Source organism: Papio anubis, chromosome 1 (genome assembly GCF_008728515.1).
Source record: "Papio anubis isolate 15944 chromosome 1, Panubis1.0, whole genome shotgun sequence".
In the NCBI taxonomy this organism is placed as follows: Eukaryota; Metazoa; Chordata; class Mammalia; order Primates; family Cercopithecidae; genus Papio; species Papio anubis.
The window spans coordinates 98540263-98562329 of NC_044976.1; the positions used below are offsets into that span (position 1 = coordinate 98540263).

The 22067-nt window shown below is 38.7% G+C and overlaps 1 protein-coding gene across 5 annotated transcripts in view; it reads left to right on the forward strand.

Moving 5' to 3' along the window:
* Positions 1-6380: 6380 nt before the first annotated feature.
* AGL (amylo-alpha-1, 6-glucosidase, 4-alpha-glucanotransferase) overlaps positions 6381-22067 on the forward strand; it is a 71317-nt gene continuing 55630 nt past the window's right edge. Inside the window, exons 1-5 of one of the 5 annotated variants that reach the window (XM_031651131.1) lie at positions 6381-6706; positions 7267-7416; positions 15927-16137; positions 16685-16851; positions 18900-19103. In XM_031651131.1, coding sequence (XP_031506991.1) covers positions 7335-7416; positions 15927-16137; positions 16685-16851; positions 18900-19103 — 664 coding nt within the window. In that variant the 5' untranslated portion in view covers positions 6381-6706; positions 7267-7334. Of the gene's footprint in view, positions 6707-6737; positions 7191-7266; positions 7417-15926; positions 16138-16684; positions 16852-18899; positions 19104-22067 lie in introns of those variants that run through there. The other 4 variants (XM_031651148.1, XM_031651141.1, XM_031651145.1 and 1 more) reach the window with 4 other exon arrangements.

Here is a 22067-nt window from a genome sequence, read left to right on the forward strand (position 1 = left end):
CTCACCTCTATCCCTCTTCCTTTTAGGAGTGACCATGAAGTGACCAAGCACGATTCTTCCAGTCCTTCTGTGACTGGGAGAGGAAGTTGGCCCAGTTCTAGAGTTTAGTTTTAGCAAACTCATTTATCTGTCAGGTCTAAAGCATCATTCTCCAACAGGACTTTTTTTTTTTTTCAATGTGGTCACGCTCATTAAATAATCAGTTTCTCCCCCGCCTCCCCCCCATCCCTTGGAGACATTCCTCCAAGAGCCTTCCATTCTCCTGCTGCAAACTGTGTCACTTTGATAACAATTAAATTTTAAAATAAAATACCACGCAAACTGTGTCAGAGACTACTAGTCGTCTACCAAAATTATTCCCTCTTTCCTGAACAACAAAACCTGGGTTTTAGCTAGTCTCATTGCTGCCTACATAAAGGTTACATTTGCATGTACCTTGGGATTAAGTTTTAATTAACATGAGACAAGCAGAAATGTACAGTATTTTCAATAATTATCCTTAAAGGAAGAAGGTTCGCCCTTCTTTTTCTCTTCCTCCATCCTGATGCCTGAATTTGGATATGACAGCTGGCGTTCTGGAAGCCTTGTTGTACAATGAAGATGAGATCCACAACACAAAACGGAGGAAGATATGGGCTGAAAGGAGCCTGGGTTCCTGATAACATTACAGAGCTGCCCCACCAGCTTTGAAGAGCTGACCTCTAGGCCTTTTTTTTTTTTTTTTTTTTTTTAAGACAGAGTCTCATGCTGTCGCCCAGGCTGGAGTGCAGTAGCATGATCCCGGCTCACTGCAGCCTCTGCCTCCTGGGTTCAAGGAATTCTCCTGCCTCAGCCTCCCAAGTAGCTGAGATTACAGGGACACGCGCCACCAGGCCTGTCTAATTTTTGTATTTTTAATACAGACAAAGTTTCACCATGTGGGCCAGGCTGTTCTCAAATTCCTAACCTCCAGTTATCTGCCCGCCTAGGCCTTCCAAAGTGCTGGGATTACAGGCGTGAGCCACTGGGCCCAGCATCCTCTATACTTGTATGTGAGAGAAAAATAAACTTATCTCTTGTTTAAGCCACTGGTGTGTGTGTGTGTGTGTTCCTGCCATCTGCAGCTGAGGTAATACTAACAAATACAGCAAATCAGCTTGAAGTCCCCCTTTCTCGGTCTTTTCTCTTCAACTAGACTGCCAACCCTAAGCCCTCATTTATGGAAACTCTGGAGCTCACAATTTTAAGAAGCAGCTAAATTTACTCGCAAGAGTAAAATGATTTTGTTTTTAAATTCGGGCCAAACAACATTTTAAAAGATCTACTCTAAGAAAAAAGGAAACATCACCACCAAAAAAAAAAGCCTCTTGAGTGTCCTCCTGTCATGCATTCAAAGCATTCCATATATTGTTCTTGATTAATTTATTATATCAATGATCAGGAATTTTTAAAGGACTTTTCCTATGCAAACTCTAAGAGCTCAAGTTTTGTTTTGAATAGAAATACAACTATATTTATCACTCTTTATGTACATCTCAATACATTTTCTAATAAATATTTATTGTATACTGACGAATCCTTATTTCATTCCCCAATTTCCCAACCAGAGATATCACTTTTCCTCCTCAGGAATGGAGCGAGTTAAAGGGCAAAGAAAATCCAAGATATTGTTTTGGGACACTCTCTCTTCAAAGAAAACAGGAATTAGGGACAAGTACTTTTGTCAAGCATAATAGAACTCATTTAACCTCTTAGGCACTAATTCCTCAGCTGTTATTTATCTACCAAGGATCACAAAAACAAAATGTCTGAAATTCTTAGGTTCCACCTTTCCTCTGTTTTCTAATTTGGGCTGAAACACTGGGCTCTGACTTTGCTCTCTGAATTCACTCTTACATCCCCTCTTCACAAAGTAAGAAACTTTCTGAAACCTTTGGCCTCTGCCATGCACTGGGAACCTCCTCTTCATCTGATTTGTCTGACTACCATCTTTAACCCAGCAAGGACAACTAGATGTAACCCCTTCTTTAAAAAAAAAAAAAAAAAAAAACTATTATTAAAAGTCTACCATATGCTAAGTGCTAGAATAGATGCTTCAAATGCTTTCATTTTTTCGTCTAATCTTCACGCCAAACTTGCAAGTGAGATCTTGTTCTCTCCATTTTATGGGTGAATCAACTGTGATTCAGAGTGATTAAAACGAATCCAAGGTTTGTTTGCCTCTGAAGTCTGTTTTCTATCTCATTTTAAAAAGATCTCTCTCCAATTTTCCATACCTCTATATCATTATATTCAAGCCTTCCACTTCAACTTCAACTCTATTTCTTTTCCCAGCTTCCCTTTTGCTTCTCACTGACTGTATCTGGATATTTCAAAAGTACAGAATAAATGGTTCAATTCGGAAGGGATTCTGAAAACAGAACTCCGAATTTTACAAAGTAAAATAATGACATGATAATAATGGTGTACTATGAAATAAAGTGCACAGAAAATGCCAAAGAATATAAAAACCAAATATAAGGCAGCCCCATCCATTTCAGATCCACAAGGTCACAGGATTAGGACCTAATTATAAATAATAACCCAAATAACTCTTTTCCTTTCAGAAAGCATACACGCATACACACAACCCTGGAGGAAGTCTTTTCCAACTACAGTCCTCCTCCCACTCCCCAAATGCATTAACATCAATGTTTTAGAAAGCACTAGAGTCACTGCCAAATAGTTGAGGTTATCCATCAGATGTTCCTCAAGGCGAGCCTTCTCCTGACAACTACAGCATGAGATTATTGTGTATATATAGATCACTGTCATGCACAGGACAGGCACATGACAAATGTGCATTAAAACGAAGGCTGCACATGGCACCACTGTAGCCCTAGACTGCAAATTCATTGGCATTCCAAGAACTTCACAAAGAGCACAATAATGTGACTTTTTAAAAATGGACACTATGTAGCTTGTAAAATTTATCTTAGAGGCACATCATATTAATCATGGTTCCATTACTTAACAGTCTTCATTTTCATTCAAAATATGAAATTTCCAAGATTAAGATCATTTGGATTTACAAATCTTGTAAAATTCAAGCATTTGTATGAGAATAAATCACTACTAAAGGAATTGATGTCATCGATCTCTTTTACTCCTTATGTCTAATTGCAACACTGGGCATTAAAGTGAGAGTTTTACTGGAGGAAGGACAGCAGGAAAGGCTAATTTTGGAGCCCCGGAGAACAGTGATCAACAGGAGGGCAGTGTAATGAGACAGTCATAGGAGAGACTGAAAGTGGGAGGGGGCATGAAAAGGGAGAACTTGAAGACAAACGTAAATGTGATCTGTTTTCACAACATGGTCAGGGCCTCACTCTGCTAACATTTGTTTGTACACTAGTACTTAGTCTCTATCAGGCACAGTTCTAAGCCCTCATTTACTTAACAATAGATACTACTTTCATCCCCATTTTACAGTTGGAAAAACCAAAGCCCAAAGAGGTTGAGTACCATCCAAAGCTTCACAGCTAGTTAGTGGCAGAGCTAGGATTCAACACCAGGCACCACTTCATAATCATGAATTATCATTTTACACAGCATGCAATCTAGAACAATCACTTTCAATCTTGTTTTTAACCATAATCCTTCCAGTAAGAATATATGACTCAGTACACCAAAACATAAGTAACAGACACAGAAGCTTTGTGAAATAATATTTTTACCAAATGTAATGCATTTAGTAATCCCAGCTACTGGGGATGGATGAGGAAGGCTGAGGGAGGAGGTTGAGGCTGCAGTGAGCCATGATTGCATCACTGTACTTCAGCCTGGGTGACAACAAGACCCTGTTTCAAAAAGTAAAATAAAATAACTTTTTCTATTGGTTGTATGTTGAAATGATGTCTTCGATATACTGAGTTAAGTAAATTATATTGCTAAAATTAATTTTACCTTTTTCAAACCTTTCTTTTTTTTTTTTTTTTTTTTGAGACAGTCTCGCTCTGTCATCCACGCTGGAGTGCAGTGACATGATCTGGGTTCACTGCAACCTCCACCTCCCAGGTTGAAGTGATCCTCCTGCCTCAGCCTCTGGGGTAGTTGGGACTACAGATATGTGCCACCACCCCTGGCTAGTTTTTGTATTTAAAAAACTTTTTTGATGTGGCTACTTGAAAATTTTAAATGACCTATGTGGCACTTAATATTTCTATTGGACAGTGCTTTCTGGTCGTTCAGGCCAAAAACTTTGGAATCATCCTTGACTCCTTTCTCCACTAGTCAATTCTGTAGGCTCTACCTTCAAAATAGTCCAGAATTCAGCACCTGCTATACCACCTCCCCCCCATCCCCCCCACCCCCCCCCACACACACACACAAAACACACACAAGTCATTTTCTCTTGCTTGGATAACTAAAATAGCTTTCTAACTGGTCGTCTTGCTTCCTTCCTTGCTACACTCTACAGTTTATTCAACTATTTACCATAAAGTTGCAGAGCGATCCTTTTAAAAGGTCAGATTATGTCACTCCTCTGTTCAAAATCTCCATGGCTCTTTTTCCAAAGTTTAAAAGCCCAAGTCCTTGCAATGGCCTACAAAGCCTTATAAGATCTGGTCACCTGCCCGTGCTCCTGACCCCCTCTCCTGCCCCATCTGTCTGTCCTAATCTCTTACCACTCTCTTCTTCACTCAGCTATGGTGACCTTCTTCGGTTCACCAAGTATGCTCCTGCCTCATGGTCTTTGTACTTCCTATACCTCTACATGTAACCCTCTACCTTAGACATCCCCTTCCTTCTTTCTCTCAGTTTGGCATCACTTTACTGAACGTTGTATTTAGAAATACAAACCTCTCTCTGCTTACTCTTCCACACTTTCCCCTTCTTATTCTATATAGGATATAATACATCCTTATTATATAGGATATATCATAGCCTATATAGAATAAGAAGGGGAAAGTGTGGAATAAATTATACAGGATATAATATATCCATCCTGTATAATTAAATAAATTATAATTAATCTGTCTCCCACCAATAAAATGTAGGAGTTCTCTGAGGGCAGTGACTGTTTTATTGCTGCATTCCCAGCACTTTATGTGCCTGGAAAATAATAGGGGCCAGAAAATGAGCTGTGGGTTCCCAAAGTCAGTTACGGACCATTTGCAATTAGCCATTCTCAGAAATCTACAAAACAAACAAATACTTCAGTATGGGTTTTTTTAACCTATACTCTCTTTAGACCTACAGTCATACCACAATAAAAAATGCAAGAATCTTCTCCACACCCCACAAGGCTTAGTTAACCAAATCTTCTGTCCATTTTCTCATGACCATTAGGAACCCTCCAAAAGCCTTGTTAGATGGGTTTTCCTTTACCCTCAGGCATTAAATCTCCTTAATCATCTGCAAAAAGTTCTGTGTTACTGGCCTAACAGAAGTGCAACTTAATCTCAGATGATCTCCAGGTCTATCTAGGGTAACTTAGGTACACGCAGCTATGTATCAGTAGGTTCTAGACACCGTTAAGTATCAGTGGTGTTTGCATGCTCGATGGTTTGCAGACTGGCCATACCTTACCTACTGTATCCGCATTCAGGAACATGTGTCCTGTCTGTTGGCACTAGAAATGATGGACATGTGTTGGATGGAATGTCAAGGCTGTAGCCAGGACTCTTATTTTATTTTTTATTTTATTTTATTTTATTTTATTGAGACAGAGTCTAGCTCTGTTGCCAGGCTGGAGTGCAGTGGCGCGGTCTCGGCTCACTGCAACCTCCGCCTCCTGGGTTCGAGCAATTCTCCTGCCTCAGCCTCCCGAGTAGCTGGGACCACAGGCACCCGCCACCGTGCCCGGCTATTTTTTTTTTTTTTTTTTTTTTGTATTTTTAGTAGAGACAGGGTTTCACCAACGTGGCCAGGCTGGTCTTGAACTCCTGACCTCGTAATCAACCCGCGTTGGCCTCCAAAAGTGCTGGGATTACAGGCGTGAGCCACCGTGCCCGGCCGGGACTCTTATTTTAGACACTTAGAAATCAGGGCTCTGAGAACTTAGGCCAAGTAAAAATTATCAAAACAAAGAAATATATCACGCGGTGGTACAAAAGTCACCAGAAGCCAGTCGTTTGCCCCTCACCATTCAGCCCTTCCCACCAAAAAATCCTACTGTGCAGCTCCACCTAGCTCGCAGCCTGGTACCGCGGGATTTTCATGTGCAACTGTGAGCTCGCAGGTTGTTAAAGGAAGGCCGCGCCTTGGCCGCCGCACCCTCCCCGTGACGAGGAGAAAATGCGGCTCCCGGCCTCGGCCGCAGCGGGCTCCAGGTCTCTGGGCCCGGAGCCGACTGAGACGGTGCGGTGACCACGCTCTCGCGAGACTAGCGGTCGGGGCGAGCGGGTCGAGCCTCCCGGAAATGGGCCAGCGGACTGGTCCGCTCCCACCTGGAGCGAGTGTGCGCACGGCCCGGTGGGGTCCCAGGTGTGCCCCGGACCCCGCGCGAGGCGGAGTCGCTGAGACGCCACTTGCTCCTCACCCAGCCTCCTCGGCCCTGCCCCAGCCGCCCGCCGCCCCTCCCTTTGCCCTTCAAGGTGCCCGGCCCTCCTTGGGCTGCGGCTTCTGTGCGCGGCTGGGCAGCCAGCCTTTCCCCTTCTGTTTCTCCTGGTCCCCTCCCCCGACCGTAGCACCAGAGTCGCGGGTCCTGCAGTGCCCCAGAAGTCGCACGTATAACTCTCTCGGCGTAAGTGCTAGGAATGCCGCTGGCCTCGCGGGGAAGCGCATTCTTTCTATCTATAGCTCGCTCTGTACATCTTCTGTCTACGGCAACTATTCCAGAGGCAACAACTGCTTCCCTCTGTTCTCATCTCCCCATTGGTGGCTGACGACCCGAATTTGGGAATGGGGAGATCGCCCACCTGTTATCTTTGAGCAGACTAATCTCTTGTAAGCAGAAGTGCCATTCGGAGTCTCCAGAGCCCTGTGGCTTGGGGCTGGGAATGTCCCCCTGACTTCAGGCTTTCCCGAATGTGTTGCTTTTCTCTGAGAATGCTCTAGGTTTTTAATGTTTTTAATTGTAAGAATCTATAACACAGCATTTTTATTTCGGTTTTATTGGTTGTGCTCAAAGGCAGGAAACAACTATTAATTTGCCTTCTCGAATCTTATTAGTTATAAGATTCGTTCTCTTTCGTTGCTTTGCTAGGCATAAAACACACTTCGAACATGTAAGTGCCGCTGTCAGCTCTGGAGAGTTTAAGGCAATAGTTATGTTCGATATTTTAATTCCTTTTTGTTTCATAGGGGTAACTCATTCGACTGTGGAGTTCTTTTAATTCTTGTGAAAGATTTCAAATCCTCTAGAAGCCAAAATGGGGCACAGTAAACAGATTCGAATTTTACTTCTGAACGAAATGGAGAAGCTGGAAAAGACCCTCTTCAGACTTGAACAAGGTCAGTAGCAAGTTGTTTGACTTGCTCCTTTGCATCTTTTAAACTTTTAATTCATTGGCAGTCCTGTTAATTTTTTTAAAGGTTTAAGATAAATATTATTTCCAAGATCTAAAACTTGATTTGTACAAAGATAGTTCTGTGTTCTCCATATATCACTAATGAATGTTGATTTAAATTAAAAATATTTTATATCCCTCATGTTAGGATAAGGATAAAGTAGCTCACTTTTCTCTGCATACTAACTCCCACTTAAGATTGAAGTTAAATATGTGATCAGAAGATTGACCATATCATTTCTAATAACATTTACTATTAAAACTTGATAAATTACTTCGTATGTAATTTCGCTTTGAGTGTGTGTGTAGTTTTGCTTTTATATACCTCTGCCTCCTTTCCTTTGTTGAACCTTTGAATTGACAAAATAGGTTACAGCAAAAAGTATAGTAAACTATTGCTTATGTATATCAAAAACCTCTCAAATGTGGAGAAGGTAAAAACTGAAAATATTTTCTTACCAAATAAAAAGTGCAATCGCTTATCTGGTTATGTTGAAATATAGTTGATCTGTATTTAAAAGATCAAATTACTTTTCTACAAGACTAGTTAATAGATGTTTTATTTTCTTCACCTTTGTAATTTTTCAACATTGAAGAAGTATAGTATATGAAAAATGCAATCACCCTTATTAATGTACCAAATGGATGTTGATAGTCATAAACCCTTCGAAGGAATTTTTTAGTTTCCCTAATGTTTTAAGAGGTAAATTTTTGGAAAAAAATGTCACACACACAATGTGTTATGTTCATGCCAAATCCGTGTCTTTTTCCAACTTTGGCATTTAAAATCACTGAGTACCTACTCCATTTTTGGCTTTCCTGACTCTGCACTTTTCTGGTTTAGATTTTTTTTTCCCCCCCTACCCTGTTGCGAATTCTTGTCAACTTGGTGTCTCTTACTGGGCTCTCTTCCTTTCACTTTTTAATTAATTATGGGTATCTGCTAGGAATTCTTTCTTTTTCTGTTCTCCTTCGAAGAATTAGTTACACAGTCTCATGGCCTCAACTGTTGCCTCTGTGCTGACGACTCCTTTTGGAGGAAAGGCCTTGAGCTTGCTTCTTCTTGGAAGCTTTCAGTGTTTGATGACAAGGGTAGAGAGCCAGGAGCTGGCTCTGCGGCTAACAAGCTGACTTGGGGCAAGTTACATTAATTCGGAGCGTTCATTTCTTTTTTTTTTCTTTTCTCTTTTTCTGAAACAGGGTCTTACTCTCTTGCCCAAGCTGAGTGCTGTGGCATGATCACGGCTCACTGTGGCCTCGACTTCCTAGGCTCAGACAATTCTCCTGCCTCAGCCTCCCAAGTATCTGGTACGACAGGCATGCACCACTATGCCCAGCTAATTTTTTTTTTTTTTTTTTTTTTTTTTGTAGACTGGGTCTCACTATGTTGCCCAGGTTGATTTTGAACTCCTGGTCTCAAGCAACCCTCCCTCCTTGGCCTCTCAAAGTACTGGGATTACAAGCATAAGCCACCGGACGTGGCCCCAATTCTGAGCATTAATATATTGGTGAAATGAAAGTGGTAATTTCTGTTCTACCTTTCTAGGTTTTGAGACTCAAAATTAATAATACATGAATTTCTAGTGACAAAGCCCTAAATAAATATAAGGCATTTATATGAATCACTCCATGTATTCCCACCCTGGACCTTGGCTTCAACCTGATATTATGCAATAGAATAGCATTAGGATAGCTCAACTTGGATGTGCTTAAATCTGGCATGTCCAAAAATATCCCCTCCCCATTCTCAATCCTTCTTTATTTCTGAGCTTCCCTGTTTATTTCGTGGCATCTCCATTTTTATAGTTCCCAGGGTAGAAACCTTATATTCTTCTTTGACGATTTCTTCTTTTTTCCTGCAGTCTCTTTTTAAGCTTACAATTTCTTTCCAAATATCCCTGATTGCCTTGTCTATTCTGTATGGTTGAATATAGATGCCAGAATAATCTTATGCAGTCTCTTCCCTTTTTATTTAGTGGTATGTATAAAATCAAATTTAAATACCTCTCTCTGACTTCCAAGACATTCTGTAATGAGACTACACCTTCCTTAACCAAGATTGTATCTCATTATTCTCCATCATTAATGTTATAGATCTTTACAGTTGCCCAAGTCATCCCTATCAATTCCCTTCTCAGCAGCTTTTCTCATGCCTGTCCTTATACCCCTGCTCCCATCAGATTCCTTTATAACTGTTAAATCCCATTTACCATCAGTCTATGTGTTGCCTAAGTTTCAACTTTCAGCTAGAATTCTACCTCCTTTGTGAAGTCTTTCCCTAATTTTTCACTGTCTGCTTCCTTTGACTTCCAACTACACAATGAGCACAGAACTATTAAGTGCTGAATAATGAAGCAGTGTCTAAAAGCTTGTTAGTCTTACAGTGTCAGACTAGGGTTTAAAATCTGTGAGAATTGATGAGGACAGGTGACTCACACTTGTAATCTCAGTGCTTTGGGAGGCTGAGGCTGGAGGATCACTTGAGGCCAGGAGTTCATGGTCAGCTTGGACAACATAGTAAGACTTTATCTCTACAAAAAAAGAAACAAAATTAGCTGGGCATGATGGTGCTTGGCTGTGGTCCCCAGCAACTTAGGAGGGTGAGGCAGAAGGATCTCTTGAGCCCAGGAGTTAAAGGCTGTAGTGAGCTATGATCCCAACATTGCCCTCCAGCCTGGGTGACAGAGTCAGACCCTGTCTTTAAAAAACAAAAATAAAAGGCCTTGGCGCGGTGGCTCACGCCTATAATCCCAGCATTTTGGGAGGCCAAGGCATGTGGGTCACCTGAGGTGAGGATTTCGAGACCATTCAACCTGCTCAACATGGTGAAACCCCGTCTCTACTAAAAACACAAAAATTAGCCAGGTGTGGTAGCGCATGCCTGTGATCCCATCTATTTGGAAGGCTGAGGGAGGAGAATCGCTTGAACCTGGGATGCAGAAGTTGCAGTGAGCCGAGATCACGCCGTTGCACTCCAGCCTGGGCAACAAGAGCAAAACTCTGTCTTAAAAAATATATAAAATAAAATAAATAAAATAAAATAAAATGAAAATTCTGTGAGGATAAGGACAGCCTTACAAACCTAGTGCAGTGTACAACAGTTAAGTACTTGTTGATTTATTACTAAGACTCTAGTTAAAACTAGCAAAAATTATAAATTCAGCTAACTTATTTGAAGAGGGAAATGTGAAGAATTTATGAAAAAAGAATGATGTGGTTGACTTTATAACTCTGGTTAAAACCGGTAAATATATCCAAATGTTATAAATTAGAGTATGTCACCTATTTTTGCAGTAATGGTGTGATCATATTATTTTAGAAGATAATTTGAAATGTGAAAGATGAGTTGAAGAGAAGGGACATTGGAGACAAGAAGCATTGAGAAGGCTATTTTAAAAACACATCTGGTTAAAGAAAAGAGTTTTAACAGTCTGAGCTGAAAAAAAGAGGACAAGGCCAGGCGCAGTAACTCACACCTGTAATCTTGGCACTTTGGGAGGCCAAGGCAGGCGGATCACCTGAGTTCAGGAGTTTGAGACCTGCCTGGCCAACATGGTGAAACCCTGTCTCTCCTAAAAATACAAAAATTAGCCGGGCATCGTGGTAGGTGCCTATAATCCCAGCTACTCGGGAGGCTGAGGCAGGAGAATCGCTGGAATCCAGGAGGCAGAAGTTGCCATAAGCCAAGATCATGCCACTGCACTCCAGCCTGGGCAACAGAGCGAGACTCCGACTCAAAAAAAAAGAAAAGAAAAAGAGAGGACAAAGTGTGAGTTATTTTAAAGTTCAGAGGACTTGGTAACCAATCAAATGTGGAGAAAAACTGGCAATTTCTAGCTCTTTCATATTTAATTGGTCACCAAAGCCCTCATATTTCTTTCCTTCTCTCTTTTCTACAAGAAGGAATTCCTCCTCGTTTTTAAGACTGATATTTCTATAGATTCTTCCAATTCAACAAGTACAAGACTAAATAATGATCTTTCCTAGACAAAATCATAGCTTTTTCTTTTATTTCTTATCTCATTTAGTGGTAGAATAATGAATAAAATCAGACCCGGCATGGTGGCTTACTCCTGTAATACCGCACTTTGGGAGGCCAAGGTGGGTGGTTCACCTGAGATCAGGAGTTCAAGACCAGCCTGACCAACATGGTGAAACCCCATCTCTACCAAAAATACAAAAATTAGCCGGGTGTGGTGACATGCGCCTGTAGTCCCAGCTATTCAGGAGGCTGAGGCAGGAGAATCGCTTGAACCCAGTAGGCAGAGGTTGCAGTGAGCCAAGATCACGCCACTGTACTCCAGCCTGGGCAACAGAGCGAGACTCAGTCTCAAAAAAAAGAATGAACAAAATAAGTACTTCCCAAATCTGAAATTCTACCATCTTTTAAATAGGTTGATGAAATTTATAATTTTTACTATTTTTTAAAGAAAACATTTATACATAAAGGTTCTTTGATTAGATTGAGTTTCTATAAATTGAGTGGAGGGGAAAAGATAGAACATATTTATTTACAATAATAGTTTAATCCCTCATCATGCTAGTTGCCTACAAGAGAGATATGGCTAATACAAGTAAAGTATCCTAGCGTTAGTATGAGGAATAAGATAGCCACACCATGTACTGCTATGACCTCAGCTAATTTTAACAAACTTAGTCATGGAATCTGACCTACTCTAGGTCCTCTGATGTTTCATTTACTGTATATAAAAATTTTAGTTTCAGTGATTTGCATTAGAGGTCTACAGAGTGGCTGTGTATCCCTCGGGGTATGCGCTGATATATCTATTGGGCTACAGAAGGAAAATGTAACATCTATCCCTCCCTTCCCTCCCTTCCTTCCTTCTTCCCTGTATTTTATTTTCTTTCTACCTATTTTAGTTTTTCAGTCTGTGTTAACAACATTGAATTATGTTAATATATGAATTACACTCTCAGTTTGTATGTCAGATAAGTTATAAACAAAAAAGGCATACTCAGAAGACAACGTAGAGTTTATAGGTCTAGAAGGGGTTGACAATCACACCCTCATTTGTTTGCAGTATGTTGCCGTGAATTGCACTTTTACTTAAGCTAGGTTAAGTAGCTTTACAGGTTATATTATCTTAAATAACGGAGTCTCTATATTACTTTATAAGGAGAAGTAGAGTAACCAAGAATAGTTCTTTTACCTCACAGAAGTGATCAAACTTAAAAGATGAGTTAGAAAGTGTTTGAGATTTGTCCTTTTCAGGAATAGCAAGTAGTCTTAGATAGTATGATACTTAGAAAATATTTTCAGAAAAAATAAAAACTTAATTCTTTGATGTAAACATGAGTGAGAAAGTTTTAAGTGCTTTTTTGAAGGAAATTGATGCGGTGGAGCAGAGTTTGGCACATATTTTCCTGTAAAAGTTCAGATCGCAAATCTTTGTAGCTCTTCAGGCAATGCATTCCCTATTGCAGCGACTCGACTCCTATTGTAGCAGGAAAGCAGCCATAGGCAAACATACATGAATGGATGTAGCTGTGTTCCAGTAAAACTTCATTTACAGAAATGGGGATTGGGCTGGATATACTTTGCCAGCCCTTGCTATAGCGAAAGCATTTTGAATATATATTTTTAGAAATGCTTCTTCCATCATTATATGATTTTACCCAAAATAAACAGAACTTGAAATCTTTGAATCACTTTATTATAAAATATGAAAATCAAGACTTTTTAAAGTAATGAAATTTATTTAGTTACATTGTTTTCACTGAGAGATATCAGTATTAATTTTTAGTGAGAACTAAATAAAGCATATTATTTATTTCATTTATATCTTATCTCATTGTTAACTTTTGTGTTTTGTAATTTACATAATCTATTAGAACATCATACATATATATTATATAAATAAAGGAATTAGTTTGGGAATTATTGGGGTTTTTTCCTGAAGGTAGAGCGCTGATCCAAATACTATTTTGGAGATTTTAGATGAGTTTTAACCTTTGCACTGCAAGTTCTCTGAATCCTTGTGTAATTGTAAAAACAATATTTGTATAAACTTAACGGGGCACAGGTTGTACACATATACCCAGACAGCTAATCTCTGCTATTTGTACTTGTTCAAAATGACACTATTTCTCCTAATGATAAATTTAGTCATTCTTGTGAGATGTAAATGTTTATGCTTCTCAGTCACTAAATATTTTAGTTCATGTTTTAATTCTTTGTGTAATTATTTCTTAGTCTATCCCTTCATAATTGTAACTCTAATTTTAAAATGATTTCCCCAATTATAAAATTATGCAAATGTATAAAAAGCATTTTTTCTGTGTTTTGTTTTTAAAAAATTAGGATTATACTATCTAAACAATGTTGTAAACTGCCTTTTTCCCCTATTTGTAGTAGTAGTATGGTGCACGTACTCTACCTCCCTGCCTACTGCCGCGTTTCAGCCATACTTTTTTCCAGAAGATATTTTAAAAGCTCTACATAAATATGTAAAATGTAACAAAATAAAATAAATTAAAAGTAGTTATTATTGTTACTTTTTTTAATGGAGTCTTGCTGTGTCACCCATGCTGGAGTGCAGTCGTGCGATCTTGGCTTACTGCAACCTCTGCCTCCTGGGTTGAAGCAATTCTCCTGCCTCAGCCTCCTAAGTAGCTGGGATTACAGGTGGACACCACCACACCCAGCTATTTTTGCATTGTTAGTAGAGACAGGGTTTTGCCATGTTGGTCAGGCTGGTCTCAAACTTCTGACCTCAGGTGATCCTCCTGCCTTGGCCTCCCAGAGTTGGGATTACAGGCGTGAGCTATTGTATCTGGCCAAATATCTTTTGATAACATGATTTGTAATGGCTTTGTAATATGCCAACTTGTAGATTTATCATAATTTATTTAATCATTGCCAATCATTAGATATTTAGGTTATTGTCAGTTTATTTAATTTCAATAAATGAGGCTGTGATAGATATCTCCTTTATACATAATCACTGTTTATATCATATACTTTTCTCAAAAAATCTATATAAAATTCCTAGATCAAAAAGTATAAACATTCTTAATATATTAATGCCAAATTATATTATAGAAAAAGTACATGTAGTTGCTTAGAGAAGAAATTCTTAGTTTCATTATACAGCATTCTCTTAGTGTCTCTTACTGAAGTATTTTCTTCACAGAAAATATTCCTGTTAGTATATCCTCTTTTATTACTTTGTTGAATGTTTAATAAATCAAGGATTATAAATTATAAATAATATATATTAAATATATAAAAGTTTTTTTCCTCTCAAAGAAATTCCTTAGATGTTAAAGATTTTACTCAGTGGAACTAAACTTCCCTGCCTCATCAGTTATTATTGCCCATTACTAATTGAAAGTTATATTCATGTTTAACATTTATATGTATTATATTTCTAATAGACTTGACCATAGTATTTTCATATTCTAATAATTGTAAAGGAAGTTTAAAGTCTGCTTTAAACCAACCAAAACGTTTCTTTCACAGTATAGTTTTAACTGTAATGTGCTTATTTGTTTTCTCTTATGGCAAAATACTTGCAGCACAGTGCACAAGTCTAAGGTGTGTTTTTTAAAAAATAACCTAACTTGGGCAAAAGTAGAAATAAATGCATTGGCTCTCAGGATTACAAGAACAGCTTTAATAACTAAACCATGAAGCATAGGGATATAGGCAGTAGTGTGTTGGAGGTGTTTATGCTGGCTCACAAGAGCTGATTGTGCACATCCCTTCCCACTTCCACGTTCCATGTTGTCGTGTTGGTAGCTTAAGATTGTCCACGTCAGGATTATTTCCACCAGAAAGTCAGCAAACACTCCAAGTCAGAGGTTCCCACCACCCTAGTCAGTTGCTAAATCTTTATTAGCACATCACTGGACTTGAGCAGACATCAATCAGGTTCAGTTGCCTTCAGAACTCCTGTTAGAATCCTGAATTCTGCCTTTATAGAGGTTGACTTCTGTCAGTGAAGACTGGCTTTCTCAGTATGGTGAGATAATTGTCCCATGGCAGCTCCCAAGTTTTACATACTATCACATACTTTCTGACACCATAGAGAAACCAGCTTTCTCTGTTGCAGTTAGAAAAATACTAGAGAAGGCCTCTCCTCAGATGCCCACCACTGGGTACTTAATTCAGGGTTGAGGATGGGGGATCATGGTAAATGGGGTTGTATAAAAATTTGCACATCCCAGAGTTGCTATGTGAATGGGAATGAGTTTCCAGGGGAAGGAGAAAGAGACATTATAGAGCAGACAGCTCTATGATGTTTACTATACTTACTAAAATATGAAATTCAGCTAAATTGGAATACAAAGTAGTGCCAAAACAGCATTAGGTTTGTGGAGTTATGTTAAACATAATTGAAAAATCAAGGTTTTTTAAATAAAACATGTATTTTTTCAATCATGGTAATTTAAGTCCTACAATGAGGTTATTAAAATGTGCTTTTTATTTAGGGTTTGAACTACAGTTCCGATTAGGCCCAACTTTACAGGGAAAAGCAGTTACCGTGTTTACAAATTACCCATTTCCTGGAGAAACATTTAATAGACAAAAATTCCGTTCTCTGGATTGGGAAAATCCAACAGAAAGAGAAGATGATTCTGATAAGTACTGTAAACTTAATCTGCAACAATCTGGTTCATTTCAGTATTATTTCCTTCAAGGGTAAGTCAGGTGTTTTGTTTGCGAGAAAAAAAAAGTTAATTTATTCTGTAATTTGAAGTTACCTAACTTGTAAATGTTACTGTATGAACCATGGCAGTGCAATTTTTACAATGCTTCCTTGAGATGCAAATGGAATATTCTTTGATTTCTAGGAGGTAATTGTATGGCCCATTGCAGAGCTAAAGTATCATGTAAATGTATTTTAAGTAACATCTTAAAAACTGTAGTCATTTCATGCAATCTGATTATAGGTTGCTGTTTATTTGCATGCCGTTGTTATTACTGATAGGTTTTAGTATACTTATTTTTCATTAAACCAACATTATTGGATATTTTGTGTATTATACATGTAGTTATGTAGATTGTGAAAGGGTAAAAGTAGCTTTTCCATTAAGTTTTGTTGCAACTTTTAAAATGATTTTATGTGCTTAGAAATAAATATATTTTATTTGGGACAATTAACCTTTTAGTTAGAGTCAGACTATATTATATGAGGATTATTTTTCTATCAATGACTGAAAAGTTTTTGTTTTGTTTTTTCCCTTAGAAATGAGAAAAGTGGTGGAGGTTACATAGTTGTGGACCCCATTTTACGTGTTGGTGCTGATAATCATATGCTACCCTTGGACTGTGTTACTCTTCAGACATTTTTAGCTAAGTGTTTGGGACCTTTTGATGAATGGGAAAGCAGACTTAGGGTTGCAAAAGAATCAGGTAATGTCAACTTGCTTTTTCTTATTTAAAAAAATAAATGTAATTATCTTCTGTGATACAGATTTCAAAAGTTTTGTGTATTAGTTCATTCTCTCATTGCTATAAAGAACTACCTGAGACTGGGTAATTGATAAAGAAAAGAGGTTTGACTCACAGTTCTACAGGCTGTACAGGAGGCATGGCTGGGAAGGCCTCAAGAAACTTACAGTCATGGCAGAAGGCAGAGGGGAAGCAGGCACGTCTTACATGGCTGGAGAAGGAGGAAGAGAACAAAACAGGAGGTGCTACATGCTTTTAAACAACCAGATCTTGTGAAAACTCACTCACTATCATGAGAACAAGGGGGAAATCCACCAGCTTTCTCTCACCAGGCCCCTCCTGCAACACTGGGGATTACAATTTGAAGTGAGATTTGGGCAGGGACACAAATCCAAACTATATCTTTCTGCCTCTACATTTAATTTTGTTTCTTATTATATTTGGTAATATAAGTAGATAGAACCATATTAAAAAAAAATTTTTTTTTTTTGAAATGGAGTCTTGCCCTGTCACCTAGGCTGGAGTGCAATGGCGCGATCTTGGCTCACTGCAACCTCCACCTCCTGGGTTCAAATGATTCTCCCACCTCAGCCTCCTGAGTAGCTGGGATTACAGGTGCCCACCACCAAGCCCAGCTCATTTTTGTATTTTTAGTAGATGCAGGGTTTCACCATGTTGGCCAGGCTGGTCTCAAACTTCTGACCTCGTGATCCACCTGCCTCGGCCTCCCAAAGTGCTGGGATTATAGACATGAACCACTGCACCCAGCCCATATTAAATTTTTGATACTTAACCATTTTTAACCTATAAAAATGGCAAATTTTGTGGTTCCTCTTAAGAAATGAAGGAGCTCCATAATGAAATAATTATCATTTCTGGGACTTTACCATATAAAAATCAGAAGTAAGCTATTGAAAAGTGAAGGAAAATGTGTTATCATTATATATCATTTTAATTCAACAAGCATTGCTTAACCATCTTTTGTGTAGAAGACATATGCTATCATCCATATCAAGAGCAAAATGAAACTTAAGTTGTATTTTACTCTTAAGCAAAGGGCAAGATTAATTTTTTCTTTTTTTTTTTTTTTTTTTTTTTTTTTTTGAGACAGGGTCTCACTCTGTCAGCCAGGCTGGAGTGCAGTGGTGCAATCTCAGCTCATTGCAGCCTCCTGGCTTCAAGTAATTCCTGTGTTGCAGCCTCCCTAGTAGCTGGGATTACAGGCATGCACCACCACGCCTGGCTAATTTTTGTATTTTTAGTAGAGATGGGGTTTCACCATGTTGCCCAGGCTGGTCTCAAACTCCTGACCTCAAGTGATATGCCCACCTCAGCTTCCCAAGGTGCTGGGATTACAGGCATGAACCACCGTGCCCAGCCATATATATATATATTTTAAGACAAGGTCTCACTCTGTCACCCAGACTGGAGTGCAGTGGCCTGATCTATTTTTTGTAGAGACAAAAGTCGCACTGTGTTGCCCAGGCTGGTCTTGAATTCCTGGGCTCAAGCAGTCCTCTTGCCTTGGCCTCCCAAAGTGCTGGAATTACAGGTGCAAGCCACTGCCCCTGATCTCAATTTTAATTTTCTGCTTTTAAATTGAATAATATTTGAAGAAAGGAATGAGAAGTTCACTGACATAACTAAAACAGAATACAAGTACTATGGAACATTAAAAGTAGCTGAAAGACATATGTTGATATGCTCGTAGAGGATAGATTTACTACACATAAGTATATAAATTTTCTAATAGGCAGTGTGTGTGAATTTTTTCAAATATTACCTCATTATCTCTGTCTTGTATATAAGGACACTGATATCTTGAAAGATTTAAATAAACTTGCTTAAAGTCTGTTAAACTCTTGGTATTGGAACCCAGGTGTTTGACTTCTTTTTTAGTAGCGTGCTTGCCTTGCTATTTATAATTAAGAAAGTTTAAATTTATATTTTCTTCATTTTAGGCTGGTTTTGTTTGTTTGTTTTTACAGTGGTTTTTATTTGTTTTGCAGGCTACAACATGATTCATTTTACCCCATTGCAGACTCTTGGACTATCTAGGTCATCCTACTCCCTTGCCAATCAGTTAGAATTAAATCCTGACTTTTCAAGACCTAATAGAAAGTATACCTGGAATGATGTTGGACAGCTAGTGGAAAAATTAAAAAAGGAATGGAATATTATTTGTATTACTGATGTTGTCTACAATCATACTGGTATGAGCTTCATTGACTGCCTTTATTAATTTTGATGAGAATTTATACACACACACATACACACACAAACAGGAAAAGGGAAGGGAGGAAAGAAAGGGAAAGGAAAGGGGCTAACATAAATTTTAAAAACACAAATGATGATTAGGTGTCCTTCCATTTAAAAAATTAGTATTTTTCCTTTCAAAGAAAACATTCTTAATTGAGGATAAAGTCAATATATAAGTATCTTGCATCTGATGTTTATAAATACAGGAGAGTGATCATAGAAGGAACATAATGATCACATATTTCAACTTAGAGTACAGTAGTCCCCCCCTTATTCACAGTTTTGCTTTCTGAGGTTTCAGTTACCTGCAGTCAGTCACATTTCAAAAATATTGAATAATTCCAGAAATAAGCAATTCATAAGTTTTAATTTTCATGCTGTTTTAAGTAACATGATGAACTCCCATGCCCTCCTGCTCTCTCCCACCTGGAATGTGACTTATCCCTTTGTCCAGTGCATCCATGCTGTAAACACTACCTGCCCACGAGTCACTTAATAGCCTGCTCAGTTATCAGATCAAAAAAACAAAATATCAAAAAATATATATGTAGGGTTTGATACTGTCTATAGTTTTACACATTCACTTGGAGTCTTGGAAGGTATCCTTTAAGGATAAGAGGGGACTACTCTATTAATACTTTCTCAAGTAACACATGGATCCTATATTAGCAGGAGCTCTAGTACTGTAGTGCTATAGCATATATTAAAAAACTAAATGACTTGTATTATTTGGAGAGAAACTTATTAGTAAACTCTCAGAAGGTGTATCTGGAAATTATGTCTTCTACATGTTAAAAGAGCTTATTAAAGTTAGTCTGTTTTGGTTCCCAAGATTCCTTAGTGATATATAATTCTATTAAAATATATCAGATTTTTCCAGCTAGCGATCCTTGAGGAAATGGTTCCTCCCCTCACCTGTGAGAGGAGCTGAGCCTGGCCTGGCCTAGCCTGACAAAGCCTGGCCGTGAGCAGCTTTGGGTTAACCCAGTTTACCTTACAAATGTTATCTTGCATGTATGCTACAATGTAGAAAAGTTTGGAAAACACTGTTTTGCATATGTAAAGAACAAGAATTCTAGTTGGTACAAACATTTAAAAGATATAATCTGCTGTTTCATAAAACAGTTCTCCAAGTAACCATAGGAACTATGAAGATATTTAAAAGCTTATATATCTGGTTCATCAATATAAATAAAAATCTCTAATCATAATGGCAAAGTTAGGTAAAGAAATAGGTACATTCTAAAATTTGGTGTTTCTGCATGTACCTAGAAACCAAGCCCCCAATTCTACAGTGAAAACTTTGCAATACCCAAGAACTCAGTATTCTTCACTTGAATATTTGACATTATTAAGCCAGGTGCTGTCGCTTGCACCTGTAATCCCAGCTACTTGAGAGGCTGAAGTGCGAGGATCACTTGAGGCCAGGAGTTTGAAACCAGCCTTAGCAACATAATGAGACCCCATCTCTTACAAAATAATGTAAAAAAATTAAAGGAAAATTTGACAGTCTTGATAATCACTTTGAGATCTGTAATATTATTGAAATCAAATTTATCAAACCACATAATGGCATTTTATGAGTTACAAATTGTATGAGTTAGGATATGGCTTAAGCAGCTGTAACAGAAAAATATAGGGACTAACAGCTAAAATTATATTTATTTCTTACTAAAAGATTAAATAGGCATTCCTGGACTAGAATGGTAGTTCAGTGGTGATAGGGAACTAATTTCTCTCATGTTGCTCAGCAGTCTCCAACACTTTGCTTCAAATTCTTAGTCAGATATGGCTATTCCAGCTCCTGCTACCACATCCTCCCCAGTGGAAATGGGGAAAGGGCAGGCCTGTCTTTTCGGATATGATATGATATATATTACCGTGTTCACATTGCGTCACAGGAATTTGTCTCTTGCCATACCTACCTTAAAGGAGACCTGCAATGTAGTCTTGAATTTGTCAGCTATGTGTAAAGTTGAACCTTGGGAATTTTATTACTAAAGAAAGAATGGAGAATAAAATTGAGTACAGCAGCAGTCTCTGCCACAAACTATATTTCTGAGACATTTGAGAGGTTCTATGCAACGTACAAGAAGTAAACCTTGCCACAGCCTTACTTGAAAAGTGTTGCAAATCATAATATCCTTTCTGTGAAACAAGTTTTCTTTTTAAAAAAAAAAGTATTATCTAGCAGAATTCAGCCTCCAGAATGGTTATGTGAAGGCTTCACATACTTTATGCAGTGAAACAACCCTAACTGGTGAAAATTATTTGAAGACAATCACTTAAATCCCCTGGAAATTGTCCTATGGACATTTAGCATATGGAGAAACATACGAAAATCTATTACATCTTAATAAGAACAAGTATCCTTGGTGATTGAACCAAGACCTGCTCCATTATCTTACACAGATGCCTCTGTTATGGAAGCTCTATCACAGGCGCACCACTCCTGGTAGGTGTGGTCAAGAGGAGACAACTTGACAAGTCTCTCCCAACTTCCAGCCTGGGGTTACAGTTTCACCCTAAGAGGCACAGTCTATGAGTGTTTCTAATTCTCCCTGCCGGCCCTGTCTTGCAGAAGTTCTTTTTTTTTCTCTTTTTTTTTTTTTTTTTTTTTTTTTTTTGAGACAGAGTCTCCTTCTGTCACCCAGGCTGGAGTGCAGTGGTACAATCTCAGCTCACTGCAGCCTCCACCTCCCGGGTTCAAGTGATTCTCATGCCTCAGCCTCCCGAGTAGTCGGTATTACAGGTATGAGCCACCACGCCTGGCTAATTTTTATATTTTTAGTAGAGATGGAGTCCCGTCATATTGGCCAGGTTTGTCTCAAACTCCTGACCTCAGGTGATCCACCCCGCCTTGGCATCCCAAAGTGCTGGGATTACAGGGGTGAGCCACCGCACCCGGCCATGTTGCA